This window comes from Salmo salar, chromosome ssa24, assembly GCF_905237065.1.
Source record: "Salmo salar chromosome ssa24, Ssal_v3.1, whole genome shotgun sequence".
Lineage (NCBI taxonomy): Eukaryota > Metazoa > Chordata > Actinopteri > Salmoniformes > Salmonidae > Salmo > Salmo salar.
In genome coordinates this window covers 12156689-12180128 of record NC_059465.1, presented here as the reverse complement: position 1 = coordinate 12180128, position 23440 = coordinate 12156689, and the positions used below count along the sequence as shown (strand labels likewise).

General features: G+C 44.8%; 2 protein-coding genes across 4 annotated transcripts in view; one reads left to right on the top strand and one right to left on the bottom strand.

The window, feature by feature from the left end:
* si:dkey-112e17.1 (uncharacterized) overlaps window positions 1-629 on the bottom strand; it is a 38139-nt gene extending 37510 nt beyond the window's left edge. Inside the window, exon 1 of the mRNA XM_014170884.2 lies at window positions 442-629. Coding sequence (XP_014026359.1) covers window positions 442-522 — 81 coding nt within the window. The 5' untranslated portion in view covers window positions 523-629. The remainder of the gene's footprint in view (window positions 1-441) is intronic.
* A 1929-nt stretch (window positions 630-2558) lies between these two features.
* LOC106585086 (golgin subfamily A member 3) lies at window positions 2559-23418 on the top strand. Of its 3 annotated transcripts, none has more exons than XM_014170886.2 (24): window positions 2559-2833; window positions 3849-4007; window positions 4883-5176; window positions 6239-6351; window positions 6696-7453; window positions 7738-7846; window positions 8011-8317; window positions 8487-8689; window positions 8789-8926; window positions 9117-9278; window positions 9524-9892; window positions 10012-10089; window positions 10197-10460; window positions 10629-10723; window positions 12407-12623; window positions 12798-12941; window positions 13186-13383; window positions 13540-13656; window positions 13835-13974; window positions 14212-14344; window positions 14551-14673; window positions 18882-19046; window positions 20741-20889; window positions 21089-23418. In XM_014170886.2, exons 2-24 carry the CDS (start codon window positions 3863-3865, stop codon window positions 21288-21290), a joined length of 4623 nt encoding a protein of 1540 aa, XP_014026361.2. In that variant the 5' UTR covers window positions 2559-2833; window positions 3849-3862; the 3' UTR covers window positions 21291-23418. The 3 variants fall into 3 exon arrangements, with proteins under 3 accessions (XP_014026361.2, XP_014026360.2, XP_014026362.2); XM_014170885.2 differs by having other exon boundaries at window positions 2566-2833; window positions 3683-4007; XM_014170887.2 differs by lacking the exon at window positions 2559-2833 and having other exon boundaries at window positions 3684-4007; window positions 4883-5050.
* The last annotated feature ends 22 nt before the right edge of the window (window positions 23419-23440 follow it).

Below are 23440 nucleotides of genomic sequence, written 5' to 3'. Positions count from 1 at the left end.
ACAACAAGGAAACGTGTTTCATTTTGCTTACAAGTTTTCTGCCAGTCACTCGCTAGCGGTTCGGGGGGCAGTGCCCCTGTGACAACAATTTTGGACCCCCGAAATGTGGAATATGAAATAATTTTTACATAACTCATTTTTGCTATCGTTCTTTTTTTTTACATACGTTATTAGACAGTGGCAACGATGATGATCATGAACATGGTATTTTGCCTGCTAATGCCTGCAATGCAGTGAAGAAAACGATATGACAACAATAACGTCTAATGTAACTGGCCCCTCTAACAGTACAACTGGCCCCAGCTTGGACCCCCTCCCAGTTGAAATGGTCTAGAACCGCCACTGCAGTCACTAGAAGCCCGCTGACGGGTGACACGATTGATTGCGCTTTTTCATGAGGCAAATGAGACTGTAAACAAAGAGCAGCCATGTATTACTTACTTTCTGTGCAACACATCCCGTGACCCATAGTAGATACGCTGTCATGAACACATGTGCCCAGAACGAGCTGTTGCAGTTCATTTTCCTTATTTCGTCCTTTTCTCCTACGCACACTGAACCGTGACCCGCTCTCGCTCCCACTCTCCATTCACCTGAACTCTCGGGAGCGCGCTTTCATCCTTCGTGGACCCGCATACAGAAATCACAGGGGGTTGTACTGAAGCGCCCACAATTTGGCAGTCAGTCTTATTTGTCAACAATAATTTGGACGAACATAGCTTCCAATGCACCAGCTGTGGGATTAGAAACAGTAACCTACATTTCCTTGTAGTTGGTCAGCTGCAGACCATTGATTTTGGAGTAACTTTATGGTTATGTAGTGATTTAAGAGGAGCAGAGCTCTGCCACATGTGCTATAAAAGTAATACTCTCAAACAGGCTACACTATTCCCCCTTTTCTCTAGAAGTGTCCGGAGCACAAACCCAATGTGAACATGTGAAGCCTACTCTTGCACTGATGCCACCAATGAAGCAATTGGGGGGGGGCATCGAAACACAGGGCAAAGTGTGAGCTTGAGCCAGTGTAGGTTTGGGTGTAGTGACTTTATGAATGAATTTCTAGCAAATTGAGAGGGGAAAGCTGAAGCGGAGCAGGGCTGAACCAGGGACCTCTGGTTACAGGGCAAGTGCACTACCACCTGTGCCATAAAAGCCCACGCCTCTTGTCAGAGGCAATATACTATCCTATAGGAAGGCTATGTAGCATACGTAGCATAAATGCAGAGTTGAGAATCCTTTTGTGTAAACTCTGTATGGAGTTAATAAGATTAGCTGATATTCATAAGCATGCTGATTAACAGTGCTGTAGACCTACAGAAGAACAAAATGCTCACTAAACCGTTAATCATATTGTTTGTCTGACTTTAACAGCGTTAAGGGCAAATTAGGAGGAAATAGCATCTGTTGTCAGCCCTGTCAATGTTAATTAATCATTCCTTGACAGTGGCGATTTTAGCATGTCAATCTTGGTGGGGAAAAACTCACCAACAAAAACATGTAGATGCATGCCAGACCATGTTTGTATGTGGCTTTATTAACTTAATGATTATTTTTAAAAATGTACATAGTTTGCGAACTGATATGTGACACACGTATTCATTCAAAAATAACATGCAAAACAGGCATCAACAAAAAAATAACATATATTTTCTTTAGCTAAACCGGTGGGGATCGCCCTGAATGACGGGACACCATTGTTCCATGAGCATGCTCACTCATAAGCATGTCAGCGAGTATATGGGACAGTCTTGTGGTGAAACAAGATTCGACACATTTCTTGTTGACTACATGTGCAGGCCAGAGGAATCCTTATGTAGCCTCCCTATTCAGAGTATTGCTACCTCTGCCAAGAGGTCTGGACCTTTATGGCACAGGTGAAGGGTTGCTGGTCCAAGCCCCTCTCTGACTGTTCCTTCTCAATTGCCAAATTTATCTCCTATCTGAGATCATTAGACAGTCAGTAATCAAATTCAGGAATCAGAACCTATTCAATGCTGAAAAGGTGTTGTAGACTGTATTCCTAACTACACTAAAATAGACTTCTATTCATGTCATTGGAGAGATCTTTTTGCAAATGAATATAATAATAGGCAATGCAGATGTGTATTTGTCACTAGCTGTGTAATCATTGATATTCATGAAACCTTAAATCTACTGATCTTTTCTTGCCACATGGTATAAGCAACTGATTAGAACTTTGATCAGTGTAATTTGTCTTCAGTTGAGTGCTGAGTAGTTAGAAACAATCCTCATCATTAATGACAAGGCATTATCTAATCACAAGTTTTAAGACCCTATTTTGCATAGAGAGACATCATAATGACAGTAAAACATCCGCATGGTAATACACACTGTAACCTTTATATTTTATGGGGATACAGAATTAAATAAACGTTTTTCCCAACCAAATTTGTTACAGTTTTGACAAAACTAGAAAAAATGTCTGATAAAAAGGGCGCCGTTTTACTCCACGACCGCCAGAGGGAGTAAATGTTTTTTCTATTCATTACAAAGGGGCGGGCTCTAACACCCACAACGCCCCGCGCGAGACAAAACGTCATTGGTGTCCGTTCATTATTACTGTTCGGCCAGCAACTGGTCTGGCATTTTTACCTTTAAATTTAGCTCATTTCCGAGTATAGGCTTATAATGTATACATTATTAGATAGAGAAAAATAACTATAATTAATATATAATTCTCAAAGAGAGAATTATTTAATAAGTGTTTACTAGATATCAAGTCACAAAACGATGTTAAGTATCCTGATGTCAAGTGTCCTAAATGGCATCCATTTAGCCACGTAGAAGCAGAACGAAAAGTCGTCTGAAAAAGGTTGGCTTGTAAACATTTTCCGGGCATTTTAACCATTGTCATGTCAGTTTGTATGTATGTATATATATATATATATATATATATATTATGGTTATTTATTAAACCTTTTCACAATTTCACGCTGTGCGTTGATATATAAATTACACAACTTGTACCGGTGTGAAAATCGGGACATACTAGAATAATTCTAGCCCCATAAACCTCGCAGGATCACAATACACAGTTTATGCAAATATTTGTATAACTAAAGTAACGTTATGGGACTGATGTCTTAACTAACTAGTTAACTTGCAAACGTAGGCTGTCTTTGCTTGACAGGTTGGTAAAGCCAACTAGCTACCTTGCTTGTTACTAAATCCAATCAAACGTATTGGTCGCATACAGGTTTAGCAGATGTTATTGCGGGTGTAGTGAAATGCATGTCGTTTGTAAAGCCCAGCCATCTTCATAACAGACACATTTGTTACTTACAATATTCAAAGGCCTAACGTTAGCAAGGCAATGAAGTTAGCTATATTTAGTAACTCAATCCACTTAACGTTAGCTAGCTAGACAGCTTTAGCTATTGCAGTTAGTGGAGTTGTTCCTCCCAACCACAATCTCCCAGTTGGTCAGAACATTTGACCAAATCTATTGCAAATAATGTACTTTATCAATACATTTGCAATGTTATTGCAGACCACGCCCAGTTTTTTATATTTTCGCTCCATCCACACTACGCCATCATCGTGGCAAATCCTTTCAGATGACGGCTAATTTGCATTTAGATTACTCTTTCTTTGATCAGACTAAATACGTTATGATGCTCATACTTCTTAAATATTAACTAACTAAACCTTACATTTTCAGGGGAGACCATTGTTTTGGGTTGTCCTTCCTTGGACGCATGAATTGTATTCAACCTTTTCAACTGGACAAACGGGAAGAAAATGTTGTGAAAGGATTATAGCTACTCTCTTCCATGGGCTCCAGTGCAACATCATTTGATTCTGTATGTAAATTGTAAACCACAAAGCAGCCGTTGCTGAGATGGAGACAACCAATGGAGAAAGCCATCAACTAGACCTGATACCGCAGTCCAAAGAGGATGGTGCTGATCCTGTGGAGAATGATGCTCAGCTACTGAAGAAAGGAGGGCAGGAGAAGCCGACAACATCGAGGGATGTTGTTAATGGTAAGTGTTAGTTAATTAGTTAATACCCTAGCCTGCCCCTCAAATGATAGGATTTGATTAGCTTTATTGTTTTTATATATATATAGGCAACCTGACTCTGACCTAATTCTGACTGATTTAATGATTCCATCCACTCTCATCATCAAACAATGGAGTGTGTTCTTCCTAAACCAGTTAATTGTAGGAGAACGATTAATTTCAAAAGTTAATAGGAAAGCATAACTGAATGCTTGTATTATTTTAACAGGACATAATTGTGAAAACGTTGTTGTTGAAGGGAATCTGCTGTAATAGGAGCTCCTTATATGGAGGCAATTCCTCTGTCTTCTACCAGTATTCTTTCCCAACTATGCATGACATGCTTGTGTGCGACCTGCCATTACTTTGCCCCCTCAGGCCATCTGCCCCTCCCTGCTACATCTCTCTTTGTACTTGCATGAGGAATTGCAGTACTGTCTGGACAGAGATCGTAGCCTCATAACTCATCTACAATCCACTGTCACTTCACAGTCACCTCAACTGCACTAAGGCATATTTGCATGCTGTCGTTATTCCTACACATCTCACCTTCAATAAAAATTGTTTGGCTATCTTGACACAATGAATCATATCAAACTGCCACTTTCAGTTCCTATAGTGCTGGTCTGGCTTGACAACAAAGCTTGTTTGACCGGTTTCCTGTGAAAGCCACAATAGACTTTGTCATGCAAAGGAGCCTTGCCTCCAAGTCCTTTCGTTTTTTTTATTTCAAGTATGTCGCAATCCTCTCTCATTGTGTGGTGAAATACAATCTGGAGGGATGGATGCCGTAAATGACCTACTATACTGACACACTCCACTGTCAACCCCCAACTCACCCCACTCCCTTGTTGCAGGATCTTTCAAAGCAGACGTGGTGCCTAATGGAGAACGAGTGGCACAGGGCCCGGGGCCAGGCGCTGGAGGGGATGGCCGTCCAAATGGCCCCCTGCCTCCTCCGACACCCCCTGCTGCTCAGGGCACCAGCCCCACCCTCAGCCCCCAGTCCAAAGAGCCATCCCAAGGTGTGGCCGCTTTCCCACCACCCATGCTAGAGAAGTCTGAGGGAACTAGTGCTGAGGGCCCTGTTCACAAGGGCGACGCATTGCAGTCGCTCAGACTGAGTATGCCTATGCAGGAGACTGAATTGTGTAAGCATACTGTAACCTGTTCTTGCAGTGAGTGCCCCCCCCCCTTTTGCTCTGGGTTGTTGCTTCAGAGGTTGACTTAGGCCTACCTCCATACCCTAATTTAATTCCATTGCCTGTGCTTACTACACTCCCATTAAATAGCTAGATCGAGAGACTATCTGTTTGGTGGTTTGAGCCTGCTTACTTTGTGCAATGCCAGTGGTCATTTAATTGCTTGATTTGGGTCTTGGTGCTTCTCTTGGTAGGCTGTATTTGAACTAATCCTTTACTCATGGTTTGTGGTGAATGTTGTTTTGGATGACGGCCTAGGCTTACAGGTACCATGATATGCAAAGTATTTTAACTTTATTAGTTATATTACAGAATATGTCTCATTTTGCCTGAAGAGCTTTTTGTTTACTGTGAGCCACTAGGCTAACCACTTCCACATAGAATGTTTACAGTGTCACATACAGTACATAAACTCGTTTATAGTATCACATTCTTGGTTTGGTTTAGTTCATAGTGCATTCTGCTCTAAGTGATGCTGTAATCAGGAAGTCCTCATGCTAACTTCTAAGTTGCACTGATTTGACACCTGTTGGTTGATCTTCAGCACACCTGGCCAATTGCAGTCAGAGCATCATCAATCAGGCATATCACCAACTGTCTGCAAACTAAATAACCAAAAAAGCTAAAAACAAAATACGTTTGGATACTAAACTATTTTGTGTGTCACATTTGACTAACATTAATGCAATAATTAAGCGACTGGCTAATATATGGGATTTATTTGAGTCTTACTCATTTGGCTTTGTAAGTACTGGGTTACATGCAGTTTCACTTGGTGGTAACTAACCATGGTGGATGGAAAACAGTGACATACAAGCACTCTCATTTCTTACATCAAAATGGCTCTAAACTGAGCGACAAAGTAGTCGTAGCACACTTAGTTGTGGTTTCCTTCTAAAATATATTGTACGCTTGTATGACAATGTCTAAGTTATTGTTAGCATATTCTGTGTTGTATGGCGGTGCAGTTAGGCCCTTCTATTTCTTGTGTTAAACTTGCTCTTCCTGTAGCTGTCAAAGAGCAATCACTGGAGATGGAGAATGAGGAGAAGATCCGCCGTGATGCTCGGCGACGCCTGGAGGAGCAGCTCAAACAGTACAGGGTGCAGAGGCACAAGGAGACGGTGAGTGTGTGTGTGTGAACCGTGTCAGTCACCAGTCAGACATTAATCCGGATAAAGCTGTGAGTTGCAAGCTTTACAGAGTTGAATTGAAGCAGAATTGTTTCCCCTAGCATTATTTTGGCATGGCAGGCCTTCTTGCCCAGTTTTGTTGCTATTCACTACCTACAGTATAGTATACAAATTATCCTCTGTTAGTTTCAGTTGAAGGGTTTGATGTTTGCAGCCCTGAATGTTGCTTCTTTGTGCCCATACAAGAAAACAAGCTAGGGGAAAACAAGCTAGGGGAAACACTGGTCTGAAGTAGACTACATCCTCTGCTCATGCTACCCTCTCTCCTCATCCAGTCCCACCGCTCTACCTTAAAGAGCCGCACTGGATTCAGCACTCTGGACCCAGACCTCATGATGCACCCAGAGGCTCTCCCCCGGGCCAACACCACCTCCATGACCACAGAATACTCCTTCCTGCGGACCAGCGTCCCCCGGGGCCCAAAGCTGGGCAGCCTGGGCATCCCCCCAGCCAAGGAGAGGAAGTCACGGTCAACCCGCCCCAGTAAGATCCACTCCCTGGCCGACTACAAGACTCCCGAGCCAGCAGGGGGCAGTAGTGGTGGAGGTGGGGTCAGAACTTTTGCAGACTCCTCAATGGGCTCCTTGGGGTCCAACTTGAGCTCTGTGTCCACCCTGTCAGAGAACAACATGAGGTCAGAGGTCAGCTCCATGGAGACGACCTCTTCGGAGGCCCAGCTGGGGTCGTCAATGTCTTTCCAGGACATCTCGGAGGTGGACGCCGGCAGCGAGTCAGGGATGGGGTCGAGGCCCGGTGGGGATGGGAACGACAGCGACAGCTCGACCTACAGCAGCGTGTCCACCTCCACAAGGGGCACTGGGACCTACGGCATGCTGGCCGCAGCAGTGGGCAGGCAGAGGGGCGGGAACTACACAGTGGAGGGTATGGAGATTGCCCCAGAGGCTATGGGAAACTTCCCCTCACTGCAAGAGGTTCTGCAGGCTGCCAGTGATGAGCAGCACCTGCTGGAGTTGGAGCAGGACAGAGAGGGCACCGGAGAACCACGCAGCCGCAGGGACAGCTTCTCCAGCAGGTAGGCCACACCATCATCAGCACAGCACTTCTGTAATGACACATAGCAACACAAACTGACTGGTGTAGTACTAGTGAATAACATAAGCACATTGCGGTCGCAGACAGCAAATAAGCAGGAACACTAGTCTCATTCATTGCTGTTATCCATCAAATCCGCATGTACACTGCTTTATGTTTGCTTACTTTTCCAATCATAATTTACCATGGATTGTTCTAGAATGCCCCAGTCAATTGCACTTGCAAGATTTATGCTTATATTGTTTAATTGCTTGTTTCCTGCAGTGTGTCATTAGAGAGCTCTGTGATGGGACATGATGAAATGCTCCAGGTTCTGAAGGAGAAGATGAGACTGGAGGGTCAGCTAGAGTCTCTGTCTTCTGAGGCAAACCAGGTATAACTAACATACAGACAATGTAGTAAGGACTTCACTGTCTTCAATGGCTAACACTTTAAACATAGGATCAACTAAGGTAATTAACACTCATTACATGTTCAGACTTACCGTCACTAGAATAGCTAGGCTAGCACCCTACAATTCCTCCCTCTCCTCTCCAGGCTCTGAAAGAGAAGACTGAGCTCCAGGCCCAGTTGGCTACAGTCAACGCCCAGCTGCGGGACCAGGTGGAGCAGGCCCAGGCCAGCCAGGAGAAACAGAGCTCCCTGAACAAGGAGGTTTCCACCCTGCGCCAGAGCTGCTCCCAGCTGGAGAGGGCCATGGTGGAGCTGCAGGGCAACCTAGAGCGCAAGAACGCGGGCCTTTCCTCACTGGGCAACGACCTGCAGGTAGCCGAGGAGCAGTACCAGAGGCTCATGGGGAAAGTGGAGGAGATGCAGCAGAACGTGACCTCCAGGGACAACGCTGGTAAATTGGATGGATGGAGAGCCCAGTTTTGGCATCATGCTTTTAAAGCTATCATCTCCTCACAACATGCTCCACACAATAATACTAATGAAATTCGATGCATCACTTATTACCGTGCTAAATACAAAACGCTTTGTGAATGATTTGTTTTGGTGTTGTCCTTCTGCAGTCCAAGAGTTGCGTCAGCAGATGGGTGGACTCCAGACTCAGCTCCAGCAGGTTCAACTAGAGCGCAGCACCCTGCAGAGTCGGCTGAAGACCTCACAGGCCGAGATTGACTCACTGCAGCAGGTCCGCCAATGGTACCAGCAGCAGCTAGCGCTGGCACAGGAGGCTCGGGTCCGGCTCCAGGGTGAAGTGGCCAACATGCAGGTAAGGCTATCTGTGACAAGGGCTCCTCCTTCTACTGAATTGATGTGGTACGGAGTTGATATGCTGTTTGACTGAGTTGACATGTTTTTTTCCCCCCAGGCTGGGCAGATGACCCAGATTGGTGTCATGGAGCACCTAAAGCTGGAGAATGTGACTCTGTCCCACCAGCTGACAGAAACCCAGCATCGCTCCATCAAAGAGAAGGAGCGTATCGCCGTACAGCTGCAGAGTATTGAGGTCTGTCCCCTTGAAAATTAGGAAATATGACATGTTATGTGATTGGTGTTAGTTATATTGTATTATGTGATTTATTTACAATTTTACTGAAAAATAATATAAGATTTACTGGCAAAAGAAAATATGAGGAGTTAGATTTGAGGTTATTAAGCAGTGTGTGATATGACCTCTGTCCTTCCTTTGGCCGTAGACTGACATGATGACCCAGGAGGCTGCCTACCAGCAGATCCAGGATGCCAAGAACATGGTGGAGGACGACCTCCAGCACAAGCTAGACGAGTTTGAGGAGGAGCGAGAGCACTTACACAAACTGGCCAACACAGCCAGCTCTCTGGAGAGGGAACTAGAGCAGGTAAAGAACTAATTGTGGGTTTATGAAAACACTTATGACAACCTTTTGTATTGTTCAAATGAATGGTATTTGATACTCTGGGGCAGTGGTCTAATATCAATGAAAGGTGGGGCTTTTACGCACATCCAAAATAATATCAGGAGCGAGACAAAAACAAGGTCCAATACTTTGAGAATGTCCGCTCACTGGTTTGCTATTTTGCAGCAACAGTGGCCTAATGTAACCCCTCTCTGCGTCCCCCACAGATGAAGTTGACCCTATCGCAGAAGGACCTGCAGCTGGAGGCCCTCCAGAAAGACCACCTAGAGCTGATGAGACAGCTGACAGCCACTCAGGAGAGCCTTCACACCAAAGAGCAGTCCATCAACCAGCTAGAGGCCCGCTACCTAGAGCTAGAGGCCACTCTGGCAGAGCTGCAGACAGAGACCAACGCCAAAGACGAGAACATCCAGTATCTACAGAATGAGAAGATTGTGCTGGAGGTGGCCCTCCAGGCTGCCAGGGCTGACAAAAGTCAGCTGGACGAGGGGGCCGAGAGGCTGGGGGAGGAGGTGCTGGTGTCCTCGTACCTCCTGGATCAGCTCAGGCAGGAGGTCCAGGTCAAAGCCTCACAGGTGAGAAACAAACCGCCGTCGAGCCAATGGGTCCCATCACACACAACCCTACTATGGCTGTTGAGCAACCATGTTTGAGCTTACGTAGAATGTAAACACCTTCTCCTTTTTATTTTTAGATTGAAACTCTGCAGCAGGAAAACACCACCCTGAAGAAACAAGCTCAGAAATTGAAAGAGCAGTTCATGCAGCAGAAGGTGCTTGTCACTTGTTTGGCTTTGGGAGGATTGTTTACACACACACAGACACACATTCACACACAGGATTAATCTCTTCACACCTCTTCCTGTTCCCCACCCATCAGGTGATGGTGGAGGCCTATCGGCGGGACGCCGGCTCCAAGGAGAAGCTGATCAGCGAGCTGAAGTCGACTAAGAAGCGTCTGGTGTCGGAGGTGAAGGGGCTGAAGCAGGAACTGCTGGAGGCCCAGGGGCAGAAGCAGAAGGCTGAGCTGGAGCAGAGCCGGCTGCAGACGGAGGTGGTCCGGGTCTCGCAGCAGATGAACAGCCTGGAGAACCACCTGCAGTCCGTGCAGACCGAGAGGGATCAGCTGGAGACACAGATCCAGGTACACAATGCCTCCCTAGAAGCTCTAGGTTTTTTCTAGGATTTGCTAAGGGTTTTCTTTGCATTACTTCCATGACAGTACTTGCATTACATATCCCATTGCCTTATCCGGCTATCTTTGATAGGCATTTGATAATAATCAGTGTGTGTTTGATGTCCCTCCACACAGTCCCTGCAGTTTGACCAGAGTCAGCTAGCAGCAGTGACGGAGGAGAATGAGGGCCTGAAGAAACAGGTGGAGCAGATGCAGTCAGAAGCCAAGAAGTGAGTCACAACATTTCTAAAGGCAGACTGACTTCTGGAACTAGCCTGGTTACCATAGTAATGGCCCAACAAGATTCATTATGAATCTCTATAAATGGTATAAGTAAACTCGGCTAAAAAAGAAACGTCCTTTCACTGTCAACTGCGTTTATTTTCAGCAAACTTAACATGTATAAATATTTGTATGAACATAACAAGATTCAACAACTGAGACATAAACTGAACAAGTTCCACAAACATGTACTAACAGAAATTGAATAATGTGTCCCTGAACAAATGAGTGGTCAAAATCAAAAGTAACAGTCAATGCAGCTGGTGGCCACACCAGATACTAAGTACTGCAGTGCATCTCCTCCTCATGGACTGCACCATATTTGCCAGTTCTTGCTGTGAGATGTTACCCCACACTTCCACCAAGGCGCCTGCAAGTTCCTGGACATTTCTGGGGGGTATGGCCCTCACCCTCCAATCCAACAGGTCCCAGGCGTGCTCAATGGGATTGAGATCCGGGCTCTTCGCTGGCCATGGCAGAACACTGACATTCCTGTCTTGCAGGAAATCACGCACAGAACGAGCAGTATGGCAGGTGGCATTGTCATGCTGGAGGGTCATATCAGGATGAGCCAGCAGGAAGGGTACCACATGAGGGAGGAGGATGTCACACAGCATTGAGATTTCCTGCAATGACGACAAGCTCAGTCCGATGATGCTGTGACACACTGCCCCAGACCATGACGGCGCCTCCACCTCCAAATCGATTCCGCTCCAGAGTACAGGCCTTGGTGTAACACTCATTCCTTCGATGATAAACGTGAATCCGACCATCACCCCTGGTGAGACAAAACCGTGACTCGTCAGTGAAGAGCACTTTTTGCCATTATTGTCTGGTCCAGCGACGGTGGGTTTGTGCCCATAGGAGGCGTTGTTGTCGGTGATGTCTGGTGAGGACCTGCCTTACAATAGGCCTACAAGCTCTCAGTCCAGCCTCTCTCAGCCTATTGTGGACAGTCTGAGCACTGATGGAGGGATTGTGCGTTCCTGGTGTAACTCGGCAGTTGTTGTTGCCATCCTGTATCTGTCCCGCAGGTGTGATGTTCGGATGTATCGATCCTGTGCAGGTGTTGTTACACATGGTCTGCCACTGCGAGGACGATCAGCTGTCCGTCCTGTCTCCCTGTAGTGCTGTCTTAGGCGTCTCACAGTACGGACATTGCAATTTATTGCCCTGGCCACATCTGCAGTCCTCATGCCTCCTTGTAGCATGCCTAAGGCACGTTCACGCAGATGAGCAGGGACCCTGGGCATCTTTCTTTTGGTGTTTTTCAGAGTCAGTAGAAAGGCCTCTTTAGTGTCCCAAGTTTTCAGAACTGTGACCTTAATTGCCTACCGTCTGTAAGCTGTTAGTGTCTTAATGACCGTTCCACAGGTGCATGTTCATGAATTGTTTATAGTTCATTGAACAAGCATGGGAAACAGTGTTTAAACCCTTTACAATGAAGATCTGTGAAGTTATTTGGATTTTTACGAATTATCTTTGGAAGACAGGGTCCTGATTCAAGGACGTATCTTTTTTTGCTGAGTTTATATGAACAGGAATAAATATCTCTCTCAATCTCTTTTAGTCAGATTGCTTAGATGTGCACTACTGTTGATGTGTCTAATTGTCTTGTTTTCCTCTCTCAGGGCCATCTCAGAGCAGAAGGTGAGAATGAAGCGGCTGGGGACCGATTTGACCAGCGCGCAGAAGGAGATGAAGGCCAAGCACAAGGCCTATGAGAACGCAGTGGGCATCCTGAGTCGCAGGCTCCAGGAAGCCCTGGCAGACAAGGAGACCACAGAGACAGAGCTGGTCAAAGTCAAGGCCCAGGCCTCAGATGGAGGCAACAACCAGGCCCTGCAGGTACATATAGTACTACCCTGATAAGGGCCCAGTGTTTTTCCTGATCAAATGACTTAACTAGGAACTAGGGTCCAGAGTTTGTTTCTGGTCACATAATGTGGCAGTAGTCATAAGATTTCAGCACATCTTTAGCTGTGGTGATATTTCTATAGCCTAAACCTCTACTTGTTCCAGGATAAAATTGAGGTTCTGCAGAGTGAGCTCCAGGCTATGAGCCACAGCAAGGCCATGCTGGAGAAAGAGCTTCAGGAGGTAATTTCCCTCACCAGCACTGAGCTGGAGGAGTACCAGGAGAAAGTAATGGAGCTTGAGGATGAGGTGAGTGGTTGTCTTACCTACAATGTAGGATCTTAATTTGATCACCATTTTGGACATTTAAAAGTTGTAATGTATTTTTTAGGTAAAATATTTTCTTGTAGCGATTACTTTTTGTCAATGAATGTCCAATGGTAATGTGTGTTTTGCTATGCTATCCCAACCCCTTTGAAAATTACTCGCAGCCAATGGTATAAGTGCTTCTCAAAGGTTTGATTGTAAAATCGTATATCTTTGTCATCCACAGCTGCAGGAGGCACGATGCTTCAAAAGGCGGATTAGGAGGCTGGAAGACGCCAACAAGAAGCTATCCCTGGAGCTGGAACATGAGAAAGGGAAGTTGACAGGACTAGGGCAGTCCCACTATGCACTGCGGGAGCATTCCAATATTCTGGAGACCGCCCTAGCCAAGAGAGAGGCAGACCTGGTCCAGCTCAACCTCCAGGTAAAAGGCTTCAATGTTACATTCTCAGTTACTACTATCACTGAGCAATTAAATGACTAAACCCATAAGATAACACCATTGATGGTTGCCCTTTTTCATTAAAAAGCTAACAGAAAATATAGTTTTTTCTATTCTCTTCCTTGCCCTTATCCACAGGTGCAAGCCGTACTAAAACGCAAAGAGGAGGAAGACCAGCAGATGAAACAGCTGGTCCAGACTCTACAGGTCGCCTTGGAGAAGGAAAAGACCAAAGTCAAGGACCTGAAAGATCAGGTAAAGACTCCCAACCCAACTGTCATAATCTGTTGTCATTAACACATTACATACACATACAACCCCCCCTGAAGGAGACAAACTGGCCCAGCCACAACATAGTCTTGTGTTGTCATTAACACATTGTAACATACTGTAATGGACTGGAGACAGACTGTAAATGTGTGTTGTGCACTAGGTGGCAGCAGCCAAGGCGGAGGCTGCCCACAACAGGCGGCACTACCGGGCAGCCATGCTGGAGCTGTGTGAGATCAAGAAGGACCTGCAGGCCAAAGAGGAGCTGGTCAAAGCCCTGCACAGCGAGGCACACAAACTACAGTGAGTCTAAATGGGCACTTTATAGTTTAGTGAATAAGACCTGCAATGATGCTGTGTTTAACAGATAGAGAAGATTTTGATTACCCTATGAGTTGATGGAATCGTTAGGGAATGCTCTGTCCTTGTATTTTAGGGAATAACCCCATCTAATTCAACGTAATCTTTTTCTTTTGATCTAATGTCTCCCCTTTATTTTAACATTGTCTTACCCTAATATCATTTCCTTCCCCTCCATAGGGCTCAGGATGAAAAACACTCTCAGGAGGTCTCCAGGTTCCAGGAGGAGCTGTCAGAGGCCCACTCCCAGCTCCAGATCCTCCAGAAACAGCTGGATGAGCAGTTCAGCAAGCAGCCTCTCACCAACCAGGAGGTAACTAGCTATGCCCCACCACGCTATACAATAGGCACAACCATGGTCGTGTTCAGTAGGGAGAAAAAATTCAGAACCTTTCCAATAAGAACACACTTTTGTTTTGCTACAGTGTGCCCTACTGAACACAACCCAGGACTGAATGGGGAAGGAGTTTGTTGAAAGTGACATCGGTCAATGACTCTTGGGTGTGTTCTCTCCCCTAGGTGGAGGATTTGAAGTGGGAGGTGGAGCAGAGGCAGAGGGAAATCGAGGCCCAGAGACAGCAGCTGGAGATGGTGGAGCAGTGCAGCCAGAGGGAGCTGGACAGCCTGCAGACAGCTCTACAGGTACACACACATAGATCAAATTGTATTGGTCTCATACACGTATTTGCAGAAGTTATTGCAGGTGTAGCGAAATGCTTGTGTTCCTAGCTCCAACAGTGCAGTAGTATCTAACAATTCACAATACACACAAATCTAAAAGTAAAAGAATGGAATTAAGCTCCCGAGTGGCGCAGTGGTCTAAGGCATCGCAGTGCTAGAGGCGTCACTACAGATCCGGGTTCGATCCCGGGCTGTGTCGCAGGCGGTCGCGACCGGGAGACCCATGAGGTGGCGCACAATTGTCCCAGCGTCGTCCGGGTTAGGGGAGGGTTTGGCCGGCTGGGATGTCCTTGTCCCATCGTGTTCTCGCGACTCCTTGTGGCGGCCGGGCGCATGCACGATGACACCAGCTGTACAGTGTTTCCTCCAAAACATTGGTACAGCTGGGTTGTGTTTCGGAGGACGTATGGCTCTTGACCTTCGCCTCTCCCGAGGCCGTACGAGAGTTGGAGCGATGGGATGAGACTAACTACCAATTTGATATCATGAAATTGGGGAGAAAAAATGGTAAATACACTGCTCAAAAACACTTAAACAACACAATGTAACTCCAAGTCAGTCACACTTCTGTGAAATCAAACTGTCCACTTAGGAAGCAACACTGATTGACAATAAATTTCACATGCTGTTGTGCAAATGGAATAGACAACAGGTGGAAATTATAGGCAATTAGCAAGACACCCCCAATAAAGGAGTGGTTCGGCAGGTGGTGACCACAGACCACTTCTCAGTTCTTATGCTTCCTGGCTGATGTTTTGGTCACTTTTGAATGCTGGCGGTGCTTTCACTCTAGTGGTAGCATGAGACGGAGTCTACAACCCACACAAGTGGCTCAGGTAGTGCAGCTCATCCAGGATGGCACATCAATGCGAGCTGTGGCAAGAAGGTTTGCTGTGTCTGTCAGCGTAGTGTCCAGAGCATGGAGGCGCTACCAGGAGACAGGCCAGTACATCAGGAGACGTGGAGGAGGCCGTAGGAGGGAAACAACCCAGCAGCAGGACCGCTACCTCCGCCTTTGTGCAAGGAGGAGCAGGAGGAGCACTGCCGGAGCCCTGCAAAATGACCTCCAGCAGGCCACAAATGTGCATGTGTCTGCTCAAACGGTCAGAAACAGACTCCATGAGGGTGGTATGAGGGCCCGACGTTCACAGGTGGGGGTTGTGCTTACAGCCCAACACCGTGCAGGACGTTTGGCATTTGCCAGAGAACACCAAGATTGGCAAATTCGCCACTGGCGCCCTGTGCTCTTCACAGATGAAATCAGGTTCACACTGAGCACGTGACAGACGTGACAGAGTCTCGAGACGCCGTGGAGAACGTTCTGCTGCCTGCAACATCCTCCAGCATGACCGGTTTGGCGGTGGGTCAGTCATGGTGTGGGGTGGCATTTCTTTGGGGGGCCGCACAGCACTCCATGTGCTCGCCAGAGGTAGCCTGACTGCCATTAGGTACCGAGATGAGACCCTCAGACCCCTTGTGAGACCATATGCTGGTGCGGTTGGCCCTGGGTTCCTCCTAATGCAAGACAATGCTAGACCTCATGTGGCTGGAGTGTGTCAGCAGTTCCTGCAAGAGGAAGGCATTGATGCTATGGACTGGACCGCCCGTTCCCCAGACCTGAATCCAATTGATCACATCTGGGACATCATGTCTCACTCCATCCACCAAAGCCACGTTGCACCACAGACTGTCCAGGAGTTTGCGGATGCTTTAGTCCAGGTCTGGGAGGAGATCCCTCAGGAGACCATCCGCCACCTCATCAGGAGCATGCCCAGGCGTTGTTGGGAGGTCATACAGGCACGTGGAGGCCACACACACTACTGAGCCTCATTTTGACTTGTTTTAAGGACATTACATCAAAGTTGGATCAGCCTGTAGTGTGGTTTTCCACTTTAATTTTGAGTGTGACTCCAAATCCAGACCTCCATGGGTTGATAAATTGGATTTCCATTGATTATTTTTGTGTGATTTTGTTGTCAGCACATTCAACTATGTAAAGAAAAAAGTATTTAATAAGATTACTTCTTTCATTCAGATCTAGGATGTGTTGTTTAAGTGTTCCCTTTATTTTTTTGAGCAGTATATATCAATATTAGGATGAGCAATGTCTCAGTGGCATTGACTAAAATACAGTATATACATATGAAAGGTGTAACGCAGTATGTAAACATGATTAAAGTGACTAGTGTTCCATTTAAACTGACCAGTGATTCCATGTCTATGTACATAGGTCAGCAGCCTCTAAGGTGCAGGGTTGAGTCACCGGGAGGTCAAATCAAATCAAATTTATTTGTCACATACACATGGTTAGCATGTGTTAATGCAAGTGTAGCGAAATGCTTGTGCTTCTAGTTCTGACCATGCAGTAATATCTAACAAGTAATATAACCGGTAGCCGGCTAGATGGGAACATGCACGCACACCCAACAGGGTAGTGAGGACATACAGTTGAAGTCGGAAATGTACATACACTTAGGTTGGAGTCATTAAAACTCATTTTTCAACCACTCCACAAATTTCTTGTTAACAAACTATAGTTTTGGCAAGTCGGTTAGGACGTCTACTTTGTGCATGACACAAATAATTTTTCCAACAATTGTTTACAGACAGATTATTTTACTTATAATTCACTGTATCACAATTCCAATGGGTCAGAAGTTTACATACACTAAGTTGACTGTGCCTTTAAACAGCTTGGAAAATTACGGAAAATGATGTCATGGCTTTAGAAGCTTCTGATAGGCTAATTGACATAATTTGAGTCAATTGGAGGTGTACCAGTGGATGTATTTCAAGGCCTACCTTCAAACTCAGTGCCTCTTTGCTTGACATCATGGAAAAATCAAAAGAAATCAGCCAAGACCTCAGAAAAAGTATTGTAGACCTCCACAGGTCTGGTTCATCCTTGGGAGCAATTTCCAAACGCCTGAAGGTACCACGTTCATCTGTACAAACAATAGTACGCAAGTATAAACACCATGGGAACACGCGTTCTGTCTCCTAGAGATGAACGTACTTTGGTGCGAAAAGTGCAAATCAATCCCAGAACAACAGCAAAGGACCTTGTGAAGATGCTGGAGGACACAGGTACAAAAGTATCTATATCCACAGTAAAACGAGTCCTGTATCGACATAACCTGAAAGGCCGCTCAGCAAGGAAGAAGCCACTGCTCCAAAACCGCCATAAAAAAATCATGGTTTGCAACTGCGCATGGGGACAAAGATTGTACTTTTTGGAGAAATGTCCTCTGGTCGATGAAAAAAATGTTGAACTGTTTGGCCATAATGACCATCGTTATGTTTGGAGGAAAAAGGGGGAGGCTTGCAAGCCGAAGAACACCATCCCGACCGTGAAGCACGGGGGTGGCAGCATCATGTTGTGGGGGTGCTTTGCTGCAGGAGGGACTGGTGCACTTCACAAAATAGATGGCATCATGAGGCAGGAAAATGATGTGGATATATTGAAGCAACATCTCAAGACATCAGTCAGGAAGTTAAAGCTTGGTCGCAAATGGGTCTTCCAAATGGACAATGACCCCAAGCATACTTCCAAAGTTGTGGCAAAATGGCTTAAGGACAACAAAGTCAAGGTATTGGAGTGGCCATCACAAAGCCCTGACCTCAATCCCATAGAAAATTTGTGGGAAGAACTGAAAAAGCATGTGCGAGCAAGGAGGCCTACAAACCTGACTCAGTTACACCAGTTCTGTCAGGATGAATGGGCCAAAATTCACCCAATTTATTGTTGGAAGCTTGTGGAAGGCTACCTGAAACGTTTGACCCAAATTAAACAATTTAAAGGCAATGCTTCCAAATACTAATTGAATGTATGTAAACTTGTGACCCACTGAGAATGTGATGAAAGAAATAAAAGCTGAATTAAATAATTCTCTCTACTATTATTCTGACATTTCTCATTCTTAAAATAAAATGGTGATCCTAACTGACCTAAGACAGGGAATTTTTCCTAGGATTAAATGTCAGGAATTGTAAAAAACTGAGTTTAAATGTATTTGGCTGAGGTGTATGTAAACTTCCGACTTCAATTGTAGCTGGCTAGCTCCACTGCACAGTGCTATCATCCAGACTCTAAACCACAGATGCATCACTCTATCATTGTCCATTGTGTTGCCATTTTGTGCCTAACTTTGCCTTGCTCTGCATTCTAGGGCATTAAGGTGGAGCTGGAGTCTGTGCAGGAGGAGCTCAGCAGCAACAGGAAAGATAAATTCATGCTGCAGGCCAAGGTGGGGGAGCTGAGGAACAGCATGAAGACTGTCCTGCTGCAGAACCAGCAGCTCAAACTTGACCTCAAACAGAACCGCCTCCGGAAGGTAAGCTACCTGAGGAAGAAGAGGCCATTTTTTATTTTTGTCAGATGTTATGGCTTTTTAATATTGGTGTTGTGTCAAATTGAGACCTACCTGGCTGAGACTGAGGTGTACTTTTTTATTAACATGTTTCTATAAGTAGGGATGGTATTTCAATATTGGCGTGTTTGGTAGAATATACAGCTCATCCAATGGCTTTGAAAAGGTGGTGGATATCCAAGTGTAACATGGTATAAAGTACATTCGGAAGTATGCAGACCCCTTGACAAACGAAAACTGTTTTTTTGACATTTTAGCAAATGTAAAAAATAAAAAACAGAAAATGCCTTATTTACGTAAGTATTCAGATCCTTTGCTATGAGACTCAAAATTGAGCTCAGGTGCATGCTGTTTCCACTGATCATCCTTAAGATGTTTCTACAACTTGGAGTCCATCTGTGGTAAATTCAATTGATTGGACATAATTTGGAAAGGCACACACCTGTCTATAAGGTCCCACAGTTGACAGTGCGCATATCAGAGCAAAAAACAAGCCATGAGGTTGTAGGAATTGTCCATAGAGCTCCGAGACAGGATTGTGTCGAGGCACAGATCTGGGGAAGGGTACCAATAAATGTCTGCAGCATTGAAGGTCCCCAAGAACACAGTGGCCTCCATCATTCTTAAATGGAAGAAGTTTGGAACCACCAAGGCTCTTCCTAGAGCTGGCCGCCCGGCCTGGGGGGTGGGCCTTGGTCAGGGAGGTGACCAAGAACCCAGTGGTCCCTCTGACAAAGCTCCAAAGTTCCTCTGTGGAGATGGGAGAACCTTCCAGACAGACAACCATCTCTGCAGCACCCCACGAATCAGATTTAAATCATTGGCCTGAATGCCAAGTGTCACGTCTGGAGGAAACCTGGCACCATCCCTACGGTGAAGCATGGTGGTGGCAGCATCATGGTGGGGTGATGTTTTTCAGTGGGAGGGATTGGGAGACTAGTCAGGATCGAGGGAAAGATGAACAGTGCAAAGTACAACGAGATCCTTGATCCAGAGTGCTCAGGACCTCAGACTGGGGCGAAGGTTCACCTTCCAACAGGACAACGACCCTAAGCACACAGCCAAGACAATGCAGGAGTGGCTTCGGGACAAGTCGCTGAATGTCCTTGAGTGGCCCAGCCAGATCCCTTACTTGAACCCGATCGAACATCTCTGGAGAGACCTGAAAATAGCTGTGCAGAGACACTCCGCATCCAACCTGACAGAGCTTGAGAGGATCTGCAGAGAAGAATGGGAAAAACTCCCCAAATACAGGTGTGCCAAGCTTGTACTGTCATACCCAAGAAGACTCGAGGCTCTAATCGCTGCCAAAGGTGCTTCAACAAAGTACTAAGTAAAGGGTCTGAATACTTATGTAAATGTCATATTTCATTTTTCCTTTTTTTTATAAATTTGCAAAAATGTCTAAACCTGTTTTTGCTTAGTCATTATGGGCTATTGTGTGTAGATGGGGGGAGACGATTTAATACATTTTAGAATAAGGCTGTAACGTGGAAAAAGTCAAGGGGTCTGAATACTTTCTGAATGCACTGTGTTTTGTTCTGGTTTGATGAAGGAGTATGAAAAGTTGTTATTTCCTAATAAACACACTTAAGAGCATATCACACAGAATGCAGGCTTCCTTTATGTGCTGATGTGTTCCTTTCCTGATTGAGCAGCAGAGGATGGAGCCATCAAACCCATCGACCCCGGTGAAGATCCCAGACTGCCCTGTGCCTGCCTCCCTGCTGGATGAGCTGCTCAAGCCCTCTGCCTCCGTCAACAAGGAGCCCCTCAATAACCTGCACAACTGTCTGCGCCAGCTCAAGTAAGAAAATACCACCATGTCTTCCTTACCTTCTGGGAGTGGAAAACCTGTGGGGAAAATATGCTATTGTAGCTCACGATAACCATAATGAAATCCTTTACTCTCAAAAACATATTTGTCTCACATGTGGATGGTGTATTATAATGATGTAATTGGAATGTGATGCCAGTACACTAAAGTGATGGTGTGTTTCCTGCAGGCATGAGATGGACAGCCTTCAGAAGCAGATGGAGGAGCACACGGTCACCGTGCACGAGTCCATGACGTCATGGACTAACGCAGAGGAAGAACTGGCTCGACTGGGGGTGCCGCTGGACAATGACTCCACAACGTCCACCCATCTAAACCATGTGGACAGTAACAGAGGAGGAGGAGCGGAGGAGGAGCCACAGCCATTGTAATGCAGCACCTTCTCAGGCAGACAGAGTGGAGTTTTATCCACAAGGACATTTATTTTTTACCTCCCTACCTAACCACCCCCCCCCCCCATTTCTTATCAATTGCTGCCAACATTTGGCATTATTATCCCATTAGCACAGGCAATGCTTGGGTAAAGTTATTTCTACTTATACCATAGCTTTAATCTTTATTTGAACTTTCCCTGTCTATATTTCTGTTATGGCTGTCATATTTATTTATTTAAAATTCAGGAATTACAATATTGAATCTTAAATAACATTGACAACTCCTCTGTTAGGGGATTCCTCCGGTCTTCTGCTTTGAAGTCATAGACCCCATGTAAGGCCTATTCTCTTGTCTCTCAAACAATCAAAATTTGCCATGACAACTGACCCTTACCCAAGTTTAATTATGGTAGAGGTTTGTTTGCGCATACTGGTACTTTCTCATGCTCCAGTTAGATAAGTGAGACTTTAAAGCCTGCATAAGGTGTCTGCCATTGTTGTTATAAGCTATATTGTTAGTAACACATACTACAGACCCCTCTGAACTGTTTTTCTGTGCCTGTGAATGAGAGCCAGTCCGTAAACATGAATTCCAAATCAATCCCTAATCTCCCCACTTAGACACTCATGAAGATCTAAAATGATTGGATGAATGTTTTTTTTTTAAGTTATTGAACCTTTATTTAACTAGGCAAGTCAGTTAAGAACAAATTCTTATTTAGAATGACGGCCTACACCGTCCCAACCCAGACGACACTGAGCCAATTGAGTGCGCCCTACGGGACTCCTAATTGCGGCCTGTTGTGATACAGCCTGGATGGTTACTGTGAAACAGTAACCATACTATACACATTCAATCCTCTCAGGTCTACACAAGTGTATAGGGCGTAGGCTAGGGGTTGATTTGGGATGTCGAGTCATCTGGACAAATGCCCCTGTGGCTTTTGGACTGATTGATGAATCCCCATCATTCTCCTTTTAGTATGCCTCACATTTTAATGTCATTAACATCAATCTATTTGTTTTTTAATTGCTTCTTGTTGAAAAAGCAGTGTTCTCTTTTTTTATATATATAAAGCTTTCTATGGACATATCACTGTGGGCTCTGCAACTGTATGGAATCCTTCTTAACTGTGTATGAAGTTGTTTGTTGTCTGATTTGGACTGTAGTAATGTGTTTTGCAAAGCCTTAATAAGGAATATTTTTTGAAGGACTAAATGTTATGAATGAAAGTATCATTATTCCTATTGAAAGTGTGTTTGCAAATCCAAACTGAATTGTTTATGGTTAAATACTTGGGTAGTCTCAATCGATGTTGCACAATTAATTAGGGCTTCCTGTAACTGACTGAGGGGAAGGTGTAAGATAACTTTTACGCAAAATGTTACTACTTCTTTGAGTGAGATGTATTCATTTTTGTTGTTACTATGGTTTCATATTTACAGAAAAAGTCTACCCCTTAATTGCTTCTTTAATTCCTTTGAGGTTGGTTTTCTGTCAAGGGAAACTGATTATACTTTTTTCTCTCTACTTATTCCTATAATTTAATGACTTGATCATTATGTAATAGTGTGATGAGCAAAAAGAAACATTTGAGAATGATAAAAATGTTATAGATATGCAACCTGTAAATCAAAGCATTTTTTTTTTCAAACTGACAATTGTTAAAAGTCCAAATGAAGACAGCAATGGGCACCATAACCTACAGCACATGCAGTTGTGATGTGACTGATGTTTTATATGCCAGTTTACTCAATTCCAGACAACCTGTATCATACCAGTCAAAGTAAATATAATATTTTTAACCACACTGTAATAACATGGGTATTTTCAAAGGGACAACCTATAGTTGAAGGGAAAGCTATGTTCAGTTGACTGGTAATTGATAACTGATAACATTGACTATATTCTAAGCTACCTTTTACTGTTATCTGTATATTTGAATACATAACATCTGTTGGTACATGGAGCTGGGATACTAGTTCTCTAAATAAACCTTGCTGTATTTGCTGTTCAATTTTTTTATATATAAAGATTTGCATAGAACTGCTAAACAGATGAATTCCAATATATAAAATGTTAAAAATATAATTGTATTTCTCATAAAGTTGAACTATTCGTCAATGCTCATCCATTTTCTTATTTC

Coding starts and splice junctions, on each gene's coding strand:
- LOC106585086 (XM_014170886.2), top strand. CDS start 3,863: ATGGAGACAACCAATGGAGAAAGCCATCAACTAGACCTGATACCGCAG. Junction 13,384..13,539: donor TGGTCCAGCTCAACCTCCAG/GTAAAAGGCTTC, acceptor CCTTATCCACAG/GTGCAAGCCGTACTAAAACG. Junction 14,674..18,881: donor GCCTGCAGACAGCTCTACAG/GTACACACACAT, acceptor TCTGCATTCTAG/GGCATTAAGGTGGAGCTGGA.